The sequence below is a fragment of the Trachymyrmex cornetzi genome, unplaced genomic scaffold, assembly GCF_001594075.2.
Source record: "Trachymyrmex cornetzi isolate Tcor2-1 unplaced genomic scaffold, Tcor1.1 scaffold8, whole genome shotgun sequence".
NCBI classification, from domain to species: Eukaryota; Metazoa; Arthropoda; class Insecta; order Hymenoptera; family Formicidae; genus Trachymyrmex; species Trachymyrmex cornetzi.
This window is the reverse complement of record NW_017300135.1, coordinates 25,881-39,963: the sequence shown is the minus strand read 5'-3', so window position 1 is coordinate 39,963 and position 14,083 is coordinate 25,881. Positions and strand designations below refer to the sequence as shown.

Genomic DNA, 14,083 nt, shown 5'->3' with positions numbered 1-14,083 from the left:
TAACCTTTTTTTCTTTTTAGCATCTAATCTTCACAATCCAATAGGTCCCCACGACGCTCGAGTAAATCCACATTTAGCCTCTCGGCCTCCCCTACTATTCCTTACATACAAAACAAATAAAAGTAAATACATAAAAAATAAAAAATAACTTATAATCTATCAATTCTCGTTATAATTAAATTGGTAAAATTCTAAATTTAAAACAATTAATATAAATTAACATAAATAAATTTAGTTAATGAAGTAAGAATCGCAATGTTTATATTTTTATAGAAGAAATCGATTCTAATTAGAATGTGGAAATTATAAAATTTCGGTGAACTATTCTAAATTATGATATTATATAATCTAAGTTGTTTTCTGGATAATAATAAAAAGATAGAAAAAAAAAATTAAAATTGTATTCAGATCGTATAAGATCGCTTTAATATTAGTCTAGTCCGTGCAGATGGATTTGGATAAACAAATTCACCATATAATCTTACGAATTTCAGCACTCCAATAAATTCTTATATATTCTATACTAATGATTGTTACCCCAAATTAAGTATCTCTTGTAGCTTGGGTCGAAATGGATCTGTATTCGTGAACCATTCCGGCAAGTCGGATCGCTGCTTGTAATAATTTCGTATTCTGATTTTACATTTCTCTATATTAAATTTACATACGATCAAAAAACGCAAGATAAGGAAGTTATCTGAATAAAAAGAAAGAGATTAAGTATTTCTTTCAAATAAAAAAAAACTTCTTGTACAATATTAAAATATAAATATTTTTCAATGAAACAATTCATTTGTGTCTGATAGAATATACATTTGTAAAATATATCGAAGATTCTTCTTTTATTTTAAAATAGAATAAAAACATAGAATAAAAACATATTTATATTAATTATTTTTTAAAATAATTTATTTTAATTATTTGATCGTAGCTTATTTTGTTATCTCATTAGACGTGATTCAATTTCAAATATATATAATTATTGATATTGATTACTGAAACACAAGAGGTATATTTTACAAATCTAGTCTATCAATTAGAAGTGTTGTTTTATTAAAGTTATTAAACAAATACTCGTATTTTTAAATATAATTTGCATGAATTTTATTTATGTATTGGGTATGGGAATAAGTTTCCGCCCATTGTAGAAAGATGTCGTTAGTATCGCAAGCATTGCTTGTGTGTTTGATAGAACGGCAACACATGTGTTTGAAAGGTTTGTGTTCAAACTTTTGAGCCCAATAGTTGACATTCGTTCGAAGCATAAAAAAGAGTAACTTTTTTTGCGTTGAATATGTCGGAATTTATTCCAAAAAAGTAACATTTGTGGGAAGTTTTACTCCGTTATTTTATTTTAAAGAAAAGTGCTGCAGAATCGCATCGTTTGCCCGTAGATGTTTACGGTGAGCATGCTCCATCGAAAACCAGTTGTAAAGAATGGTTTCGGCGATTCAACAGTGGTGACGTGCTTGACAAAGAACGCGAAGGTGCACCGAAAAAATTTGAAGATGAAGATTTGCAAACATTACTCGAAGAAGATTCATGTTTATCGCTCGATAGGTTGTCAAAAGAGTTAAATGTTGATAGATCCACTGTTGGAAAACGTCTACACGCAATGGGAATGATGCAAAAAGAAGGAAATTGGATGCCATACAAATTGAAAGAGAGAGACATGGAAAGACGTTTGGTCATCTGCGAGATGCTTCATCAACGACAACAAAGGAAGGGTTTTCTACATCGTATCGTAATTGGCAATGAAAAATGGATCTACTACGATAACCCTAAACGCTTTGAAAGCATGGGTGATGCCAGGTGAACCAGGTCCATCAACGCCAAAACGAAATATCCATGCTTCGAAGATTATGTTGTGCATCTGGTGGGATCAGAGAGGTGTTATACATATATTATGAGCTGCTCAAACCGTCCGAAACCATCACTGGCGATCGTTACCGACTACAACTGATACGTTTAAACCAAGCTTTGAAAGAAAAACGACCGGAATGGGACAATAGGCACAACAAGCTGATTCTGTTACATGACGACGCTAGGCCACACGTTGCAAAACCAGTCAAGAAATACTTGGAAGGAGTAAAGTGGGAAATTCTGCCCCACTCGCCGTATTCACCGGACATTGCTCCTTTAGATTTCCATTTGTTCCGATCTATGCAGTCGGAAGCCTTTCTGGAGAATGATTCAATTCTTATGAAGATATCAAAAAATGGCTTGATGAATGGATCGCTTCAAAAGAACCAGAGTTTTTCATTCGAAGAATCCGTTTATTACCGGAAAAGTGAAAGAAAGTTGTCGCTTCGGAAGGAGCATACTTTGAATAAACTCACTTATATAGATTTGTTTAAATAAACACATATTTTTCTTTTCAAAAAGGGCGGAAACTTATTCCCATACCCAATATTTTTTTCACTTTTGATGTCATAATCTGGCTGCAATGAATAGGCAACATTAGAGAGTCTCTGAGGGAGAGAGTGACAACAAACTGTTCCTCCTCTGATTGGACGCAGTCATCAAAACTCCATAGGCATGGAAGAAATTGAAGAAAACTGATCACGTGACCCTCGTTCTGATTGGATACGGTCATTTAAACCTCCCATACGGCACCGAGAGAAAGATTCCAAAATGATTGCAAATATATCTCAAATATTGCAATGTTCTAATATTACAAATCAATTGTGCAATGTATTTGTAATATTGTTACAATGACATATAGCATCATAAAAATATCCGTTTTCAACAAGATTGCGCTGTAATGTCGTAGAAATGTTGCAGCGCAATGTATTTGCAACTATTATTAAAAATAGTCCTTTTATTATTACTGAATATAATTTAAAGTACAATTTGTGATATAAATAAATGGGGCTGGATTCCGTGTTGCCGGGGAGCCAAATGTGCATCACTGCTTCAAACGACTCGAACGGCACTCGGCAGTAACGGCACGCCTAGCAGGCCATCCCCACTTCTAGCGGCCCGCGCGCCGTGCGGTCGGTGGGGACGGTAGGTTGTATATTCGGCAGCATAGAGTAGGCCGGTGGCCGGACACGCTTATTCGACTATCTTTGAACGTTAGTATCTCGTTAACTATTGCGCAACCTACAAAATGGTATAAGATTTTTCGATTCAATTCGGTCCGTTCTACCTGCTCGTGATCGATTAGCCGATCATTTTCAAACACCCTGTATATGTATTTTTTTTTAAAAGTTTACGTATATGAACACATATTATACACTTTTTCGCAAATATATATTTTACACTTTAAGCAGGTACGCCTATTTTGTACATATTTTTAACTGGTAAAATGGAAATAATAAGAAACTCCACGCATTATATTTCATTTTTTTTTGCAATATCTGAAGAATTTTTTAAATCCAAATATTTCAAAAAATTGTGAGAATTGATTATAAAGTTTGAAAAAACTTGTTGCGCGGTGGTGACAGCAAATATTTCAACAAACACTATAATTCTTGAATTAATAGAAATAATTAACAATCATATAACGTGTAATTGACGTATGTTTCGTCCATTACTCAATATGTGCAGTCCATTACTCAAAAGTCAAAATGATTTTAATGTCTTTAACAATGCTGCAAGATTTGTAAAATCTTGGGCTGTAATATGTATCTCAAGTAGCACAGCAGCGCTTGTAAAGCGCTAAAAGAGCGATTATATGCGTTTTTTTAGCGCTTTGTTAACGCTTTGTAAGCGCTATGTGCTTGGGATTACATATTACAATTCCTAATACCTACAATGTTGCAGCGATATTACAGCGCAATATTGCAACATTTCTGCATTGTTGCTGCAAGTTCCTGTGCTATATGGGTCTACTCCCTGCGAAAAAATATTAATATATTTTATATAAGGAACTTAATAAAAGTCTTATAAATTCTTTATAAGAATTTAATAAAAATCCATATAGATTTTATATAACCTTATAAATGAATGCCAACATGTTGTACCCTATTGTGCATGTTTTAATTAGTTTATATTAACAACTTATTAAGTTTAATAAGACTTCTTTTGTATATATAGTGTTACATAACATATATATATATACATATATATATACATATATATATGTATATATATATATAGCAGAGGTTTCTGAATCAGTTTTTTATAAAAATCTAAACAAAAATATCAATATCCCAAGAAGCAAGATGTCGTTATTATGACGACAATTTAAGGTAATTTTTCGTCATTTAATGTCAATGGACTAAATAATGTCGTAAAAGGAACGTAACATTCATGACGACATATTATCGTTATAAATATATCGTCGTTTTATCGTCATTTTTAGGTCATATTTAATGAATAATCAATAAATATAATGTGTGGAATAACCCAATATTTAGAGTGACGCCAGGTCACTTTGCGATTGACCACCAGCCACTCACAGCGCTCGTACAATTGCACGCGAAATACACTGCCAGTACTGAAAATCTATAGTATATACGTAACATGCACTATAGATTTTGAGTACTAGGTCACGTGGTCAAAATTGGCGAATATCAAGCGTTAATTTTGATCACGTGGCCTGTTTTGAAATGTGGCTAAAAATGAGCTGCGCGTTAGCATGATAAAGCCTGTTGCACAATACGTCGTATGTCAGTGTCGTGAGCAGTATGCTGTAAGAATAAACCTATTATACGGAGAAAAATGTACAGTAAATACTACTAGAATTCTAATAAATTTTATGGAATTATCAATATTCATATAGGGATACGTGCCCACTTATGTAAAATTTTCTTTACATTTCTGGTAAATGAGATTGTCGTATGAATCAGTCTTACCTTATTGACAACAATTTTTTCTTTAGCATTGACAAAATTTACTTTACTGCATAGTTGTTTGTGCTCGTCAATCTTGAAAATAATACGATTTATTTTACTGTAAGTATAGTTTACTTTACTGAAAGTGTAATTTATCTTTCTATAAGATAATAATCACTTGAAATGATTTACTATAATCATAATGTACTTTTTATCTTAAATCTCCGGTATTTTTTACTTTTAGGCAAATATAATTTATCACAAATTCGGTAAAAATAGCCAGAATATTTTTACTAGTCTTGGAAGGTATCCATCTCTAAATTATTTTTCTCCATGTACAGTATTCTCCTCACTTTCGACTTGATTGGTCAATTCTTACAACTACAACCACTTACACAACTACGCTTACAACGACTATTGTAGAATAGGCTTGAGACACCTTAATGCTACGTAACGGAATGGTGGCATATGTATACAGGGTGTCCCCAACATACGGCCCCACTCGTCTTGAGCAGAGGTAGAGCGGACTAAACTGAGTCGAAAAGTCCTCTACCATTTTGCAATTTTCGCAAATTAGTTAACAAGATATTAATCACTAAAAATTGCAAAATATTAGTCTTGAAAATTTTTTACTCAAATACTATCACCTTTACAGAAAAACTGCAAGAGACAAAAATAATTTATTTTCTTCTCATAAAGTTCTGAGAATTTTTTCAGAATTTATTATCAACTTTTTAGTACTGCATTTTCTTATTTTTATCAAGTGAGAAAATACGGTATTAAAAAATTCTGAAAAAATTCTCAGAACTTTATGAGAAGAAAATAAATTTTTATCTCTTGCAGTTTTTCTGTAAAGTTGATAGTATTTGAGTAAAAAATTATTCAAGACTAATATTTTGCAATTTTTAGTAATTAATATCTTATTAATATAATATTATTAACTATTGCGAAAATTGCAAAATGGTAGAGGATTTTTCGACTCAGTTTAGTCCGCTCTACCTGCTCAAGATGAGTGGGGCACCGTATGTTGGGGACACCCTGTATATATTTTGAATGCGATTTTCAACATTTTAGCATCGACATAAAATTAATATTTGCAAATGATTCAGCACATCAAAAAATCTTAAAAATGTATAAAAAGATTCCATCGCTTACGCCAAAATTGTATTATTTTATCCATTGTTCTTTTTATTACAATATTTTTACATTATGTGTATAATATTAGTGAAATTATCCAGCTAAGAGAGAATTAAGCTGGGTAATTTTACTAATACATATACATATAATATATGTACACTTATGACGACAAAATGACGGCATATCTCTGACAAGAAATATACGTATCCATGAAACAACGTTATTTGTCATTATTTTGACGTCGAAACCGTTATTAAGATCTTATTTAGTGTTTCATTAACCGTTATTAAGATCTTATTTAGTATTTAATTAAATTTTAATAAAATTTATATTAAATTTATATTATATTAAGCCTATATTAAATTATATTAAACCCATATAAACATTTTTTTCGCGGGTCACGAGATCAATTTGCCACTCACTCCCTCTGAGGCTCTCTAAGCAACAGTCCAATATTTCGACGCGCTCGTCAGATGTATAGAACGACTTTACAATTTTACCCATTCGGTCGTACAAATCGTCGCTCTCCTCGACCCAACGTTTAATTTCCGCGATAGCGTTCTCTCTAATCTTATCGGTCTCGTTCAAATATGTCGCTGCATATCTTCTATCTTCACTAGTTAGCCCATGTCGAGCGTAAAATTCTACACTATTGTCACACACGTTTGCCATCGTGACACTACAAGAAACTTTATCCACTGTTACGAAGGAACTGAGCAATCGATCCGCGGACTGAGCAGAGATAAATTGTTACACATGGAATAGAATTAACGATAAATACGGTTACGTAACATAAAACTTTTTACATAAAGTCTATTTTTTAAATCACTTCAATGATAAATCAGTTATTAAAGATTTTCATCATCAGCCTAGAGTCCGGATCGCGGTGCTGTTTATTCCCACTCCAAGCGCCGCGCTCCGCGAGAAGCAGTGCCCACTATGCCGCCGCTATCGTCTAGAGATGCGTTCGGAGAGACGCTGTTAACATTATTTGCGTTATTCTATCCTTGTTTTATGTCTAATAAGCTATGAAAATAGAATGCTACTAATAGTGCTAGTAGTATCTCCCCGAAAATGCACTAAAGTACCAAATGGGACATCATTGCACTTAGCAAAGAAATAAAGATTAAATTTATTTAATATAACAAGAGCTTTATTAAATACCGATAAAAAAATATAAGTAATAGTAGTGTTATTGAGTATTATACATATAGTTGAAAAATACAAATTATATGTACATTATTTCTATAATGAGTCATTGTTATAGGTCTTAAGAAATAATGTACATATAATTTGTATTTTTCAACTATGTATAATACTCAATAACACTACTATTACTTGTATTTTTTATCTGTACTTAATAAGGTTCTTGTTATATTAAAGGGAAACGCTAGTAGCGCTATTTTTATCACTTTATTTTCATCACTTATTAGATGTAAAACATGGACAAAAAATAACATAACACAAATAACCGTAATAATGTCTCCCCGAACGCGCCTCTAGACTAGCGGTGTAGCGGCGTAGACGGCATTGCTTCTCGCGGGCGCGGCGCTTGGAGTGGGGATAAACAGCACCGCGATCCGGACTTTATAATCATTCCACGCGTCTTACATCATCAAGGCTGCGTTCTATTTCACGCATGATGCGCATAATGCATCATTTATCCTTGTTATTCACCGAATGTTAAACAAGGATAAATAATGCATTATATGCACATCTTGCATGAAACGAAATGTATCCCAAATCTATGTATGCTGGAAAATAATCTTAAATTAAAAAATCTGCTCACAGTTGTCAATACCCATACAGCAAACAAAGATTGCAGAAACATTGCAGAATGATTTCACTAAAACATTACAATATTGCATGGTGCTTGCGAAACGTTGCTGAATCATTGTTGCAAAATTTCAACAATGTTAAGATATCCGCTTTTTATTATATTGCAACAAAACGTTTCAGCAATATCGTAATGTAATGTATTTGGATAAATTTTTTATGAAGAAGAAATTTTTTTCTCTCTAAAATAAAAACTATTTCTATACATATATCTCACTAACTTTAATTTTTCTGCAAATCGCATTTCTAGTGATATGTGCTTTACAAAGCAATTTTTTATGATAAAATCATAAAATATTCTAATAAATATAGTATTAATTCTGAAGGATAAATTTATTCGTAAGGATAAAGCATATATATATGTGTGTCCCGAACAAATTATAAATATTAACCACGTTAACATAATAATACACAGTCGCTTGGTAAGTTAATCGCAGTGATTCTTTTTAATTCGAAATCACTCCGAGTCAATTGAAATCGATTAAAAAATGACGGTATGACATTTATCAATAAAGTTCAGGCGCTGGTGGGGAGGGTTTATTCTTGCGTTCACATCAGGCATAAATACATCATCGATTACATAATTAATATTTCGATAAATCGTTTTCAGCAGCTTAATTGCTTATCGTCTTATCCGATAATAATGCATTGATAGTATCCAAACTCGATATTATACAACCTTTTGATTTCATATTTAAAATAAATGTAAAACTTAGCTAATGAAAAGGCTGTTAAATAATAGATCAATAAATTTTTTATTTAAATATAAAAATGGATTATATTAATTATTATATCATAAAAACGGCTGTTAAATTAAAAGTCTGTACTACATAAATATTGTAAAAATTAATATTTTTATATTATTATTATTGTAACAATTAAAGAATTACAGTTTTGCAATGTTTGTGGAATATTACAGGCATATTACTGACATTTTGCAGGCATATTGTTAATTTACATTCTGTAATATCTCTGCAATATTACACTGCAATTTGCAATATTGCAACATTGCAGCAATATTGCTACAACCTTCTGTGGCGTATGGGTATAAACGTCTTACTTTACTAACCGTTTCACACATAAACATAAAATAGAATATAGCCAACTTTTCATTGCCAAATTTTCATTGTATTAGCGAATAGTGAGACTGCGACAAAAGAGAGAACGTAATACATACCATAGATCTTATACTACTGGAGGAGGAATACGGACGTCGAGCTGTGAGCAAGATCTAAAGGATAGAAATATCTTTTTATCCTCTTCTATTCTCTTTTGACACATGCGCAGAAAGAAGAAAAGTTACTGAACAGGACAGAAATATATACAGAAATATATCTTCTGTTTCTGAGATCTTGCTTACACTTTCCACTCATTGCTTGGATAGGTCATTCTAGTAGTATAAGCTCTATGGTACATACTGACATATTTTCTTTGTCTCTTCGCGCTGGCCCTGTTTGCTACCTACCTATCAGCTTATGTAAATTAAGAAGACAAAACACGTAATATTTAATAACGGCTGTAGAGAACTTATATGTCAAAATAAAAACATTCGGTGATCATATTTATTAATTTACAAATATATATAAAATTACTTAAAAGAATTAACATTCATCTTGCACATTAAGTAGTCTAATACTTTTTCATGTTATATTGTAATGAGCTCAGTAAATTAATTTGTCAATATGTTCCCTCTTCTCGTAGTCGCACCATTTTCATTTTCATCATTTTTTATAAAGAAAGACAGGCAATATCATTATATATTGTAAATATATGCACTATTCATAGTATATTTATAATTCATATCGTTAAATATGAAAATAGCTTTAAATTTAAGAGATCACTCAATTATCAATATAAGCGTCTTATATGTATATTTTGCGATCGAACAAATCTATTGTTTCACGATCCATCAATGAATAATTGCAACAAATGGTCTGTCTGTTTTGAATATTTAAGAATTACGCTATTTTTCTAGATCTGTGACTCTTGATTAGTTTGAAAAAAAAACAGTATTTCTTTAATTAATTGAAGACATACATACATACATATTCAATCAGAAAAATAAATATTGATTTAAAAAATAACGATGCAATAATTAGATAAAAAACATAAAGATTTTTGATCGGATCATTATTTATTATCACTTATATAAGTGATCAGAAATTTCCATTTTCATTTTTTTTAACGTCATTTGTCATACCACTTATACTACTATTTTTTATTACGCTAGCAAAAACAAATAAGCATTAGATATGTAACGTCACATTGCGACGGCGCGGCACGTTCTGCGTTCTATCTAGTTACATCGGTTTTTTTTCAAGTATGCCGCTATATAACTTTTATTTTCGCTAGTTAGTTTATGCCAAACGTAACACTCACCGTATCCACGCGTATTTGCTGTCGTGAGAAGCTTCGTCTACTTCGAATCAGCAAGCACAAAGATGAACTGTCTTGGATGAAAAATGTCTTGGATTAACGATAAAAAAGGTCAGTAGAAAACATAGTAATTTGCTCTTTCATGGATTCTATGTGTTTAGAGATCATTTCGATGATAAATTATATACTAAAATATTAAAACAAATGCCAATTGAGCCACACAGGTTGTACGTGTGTATTTTAATATATATGTCATTTATTAAAAATGAATATTAACATGTAAACGTTTCAACCTATGGTCAAGGTCCTCTTCAATACAGAAATATATATATTGACCAAATTAGAATCCATTAACAAAAAGAATGTAATAAAATAACTGTGGTGGTATCCGAATTAATCTTGGTCATCTGATTACAAAGTCAACTAAAACGATAAAGATATTCCAATCTATATCGTTTATGCAAGGTTATTTATTATTTATTTATACTTTTGTCTTTGTAAGTACATGTTCTATTGCCTATTGTTCTCTCATTTTCATTTTATATCAGTTTGTCGAACAGTTATGTCGTGTTTAATATTCTCAAGTTCTGATTCATGTAAGTGATTTAAATTTAGTTGGAATGTGATTTATATTAATTAATTTTTTTTTAAATTTAATCATGTTTGTGTTATATAGTAAATTGAACAATTTAATGGAGCATGTGTACTAGGAATATTATATGCACAGATTAATCTTGTCAGTTATGTGAGTTTGTTACTATTTTTATGTATAATTCTTTGTTAAAAATTGTTTTTAAATTTGATTGTTCCTCAATGTTGTAGGGAAGTTTCATATGATTAATACATTATAACTAGAGCTCGAATTTTCCGCCAATGGTCGTACCAATTTGAATCGATTGTAGCACGTTGCTCTCCACTATCGGTATTACACTGCACGTCGCAGCCTTGGGCGAATTCAAAGTGGGGAGAGCTACGATCAACGCGATCTCAGAACTTTAATCTGGGTTCTAATTATGACATAATATACATATGAAAATAGGAGGGCACGTATAATTTGAGCCGATAGTATCGGAAATGCTCTACATATGTACATACAGAATACAGGTTTTTAAATTTAATCATAAAAAAAATTTAAAAAAATTTTAATATAAAGGCCCGTCTACAATACACGGAGTAAGAAGTAAGAGTAAGAAATTGACCAATCACAGTCGATTATTCTTCTTACATTCGACTGTGATTGGTCAATTTCTTACTCTTACTTCTTACTCCGTGTATTGTAGACGACGCCTTATATTAAACAAATTTTTGATAGATAAAAGACTCTTCTTATGAAAATAAGTAACAATAACAAAGGGTAAAGTAAGAGTCAAATAGCAATCGAAATAAAATCAAATACAACGTCTAATCTTGAATATAATACATATATCCAGACAGCAACTAGTAACTATACTAGTTCAGTCTTTTTTATGAATTAATAAAATTTGTTTAGTCTGTGTTGATTCGTATCAGTGAACGTACGTTATAATTGACACGCGACGGTCTTCTTACATTTATGCGATCTATTAGAGTGTATACAATTTATACGGCTCGATTTTATTGTGCAACGTAATATCGTTGCAACGTGATATCGTTGATTTTTTTGTTAATTGGACTTTGGTTAATTGAACTAGGTCCGGATGCGCGAATGTAACGTCAAATACTGATTAACAAATATTTTTATAAGACTTATTGGGCAACGATTAACCTTCTGCCCTCGTGACTTAGCTAACTCTGAGCCTTATCAGTTAAATTTGTCAGTTAGAAAAATTTAATTTTAATTATTTTGATTATGATTATCAGTATTGATTTGCTGTGTAAACAAACAAATTATTCTCAAATTTTCCAATTTGAAACAAAAGAATCGTAGAGTCCTCCGGACGTAACAATGAAACAATTTTGACATAAAGATCATCATTTTGGAGCATATAAATACATAAAAAAATTTCTTTTCTCTCTATTCTATATTTATTATTGGAGAAACATCGCCTCTCTTTCCCTCTCTCTCAGACAATCAGATTATTTAAATTACTTTGTACAATTCATTCTCAGTTAAAAAAAAAAGTGTTTTATCGATAACCAACATATCGTTCAGTATAAAATACGAAGTGTAAATATAACGTAAATTTTCATCGTATCTATATCTTTAATATGTATTTAACAAGGACGAGAAGTAACTCGTTACTTGTAACGAAGTTAGAGTTAGAGTTACTTTTTTACAGTAACTGTAACTTAACTTCGTTACTTTCTTTTCATTTGTAATTATAACTTAACTTAGTTACATCTTTTAAGTAACTAGTAACTAATTTAATAGTTATTTTCATAGTTATTTTATATATTTTAAACTTATTTGTCAATTTAGTGTGCGGTAATGTCCACTTGGCGCTACAAATACTTCAAAACATTTGATTAATCAGAAGAAAGAAATTTAATTAAAGCGTTCAATGAACTCTCGTACCTGTTTGGTCTATATTTTAGGATCTAATAGAATCCGCCAATCAAATACAAGAGCGCTCAGTGAACGGTTGTAGACCATTTTGGATTAGTGCTGAAATTTATTTGCAACTTTTAGCCGAATATAAAAAGAATTCTTTTTACAAAAACATTGTATATGTGTGCTATTTCATATTTATATTCATATGTGTTTATATTACTTTAACGAAAAACGTCTTTGCCATAAAATTTTTTTATCTTCTTGAATAAAATTCTGTAACATGTAAATGTAAGCCAGTCCTTTTTTTTTAATTTTCCTAGGCTGCATTACTCTGATGACCTCATATATCATCCTTGTTTAATATTAGATGAAAAACAAGAGTAAAACGATATATGAAGGCAGTTGGATAACGTTTCTGAATACAGCCCTAATGGTATCAATACTACTAGTAAATATTCCGATGAAAAAAGTAACTTAAAAGTAACTTAAAGTTACTTTTTCAGTAACTGTAACTGTAACGAATTACTTTTCAGAGTCAATAACTTGTAACGGTAATTAATTACTTTTTGAAAGAGAAAAACTGTAACTGTAATTAATTACTTTTACAAAGTAACTTTTCCATCTCTGGTATTTAATATATATATTTTTATCTATATTTAAAAAAAGATGTTTGTGGATATGAATATAAGACATGTAACAAAAAAATGAAACAAACATGAGAGTTATAGAATAAGCCTGTTGCTCCTTTCAACTTCTTGTATCAATCAACTTTCTCTTTTCTTTTCTTACGTGGAAAAAAAAGAGAAGGGATTAATTGCTATACCAGCCATTATTGAAAAGAACAGGTTTTTAAATATTACCATCAGTATTATACTACGTTGACGCCTACAGATGGCGCAAATATCTGGTTAGTGAAGTTGCCTTAGTTCCAACAGAGCACACGAACTGTGAACAGTTGTGTATCGCGGTACTTATAGTATTACATTTTGCGTTTACTGTTGTCCTTATTTTACAAATAAAAGTGTATCTTATCATTGCTCGAAGACGATTTTTCCGTGGAAGCTTCCTGCTTATTATAATCACAATGGAGAATGAAGACAAATATAACAGCATAGAGTATCACATTCAGCACGAGCTAACTAGTAGCGATAAAGAATATGCAGCGACACATTTGAACGAAACCGATGAGACTAGAGAGACCACTATTGCCGAGATTAAACGCTGGATTGACGACGAAATGCACGTACAAATTGGTAAAAATAACAGTAATCTTACGTGTGAAAATCACTCAATGAAAAAAAAGATTCAATTATGATTTATTACTTTCGGACCTTTAATCCCTTATAAAAATTTTTCACCGTTTTTAGACCTCATATGGACCCTTTTTAGCCTGTTTTTAGCCCGTTTTTAGCCCGTTCTTGCTCGTTTCTTGCACTCACAAGCACTCGCAGTGTATCATGAAGGAACGATAGTAAGTATACAC

General features: G+C 31.3%; 1 protein-coding gene across 3 annotated transcripts in view; it reads left to right on the top strand.

Annotated features, from left to right (window-relative positions):
- LOC108768493 (alpha-tocopherol transfer protein) overlaps positions 1–14,083 on the top strand; it is a 43,860-nt gene that overhangs the window by 25,249 nt on the left and 4,528 nt on the right. The window contains exons 1-2 of one of the 3 annotated variants that reach the window (XM_018518937.1): positions 10,139–10,241; positions 13,645–13,853. In XM_018518937.1, coding sequence (XP_018374439.1) covers positions 13,685–13,853 — 169 coding nt within the window. In that variant the 5' untranslated portion in view covers positions 10,139–10,241; positions 13,645–13,684. Of the gene's footprint in view, positions 1–10,138; positions 10,242–10,705; positions 10,727–13,644; positions 13,854–14,083 lie in introns of those variants that run through there. The other 2 variants (XM_018518938.1, XM_018518936.1) reach the window with 2 other exon arrangements.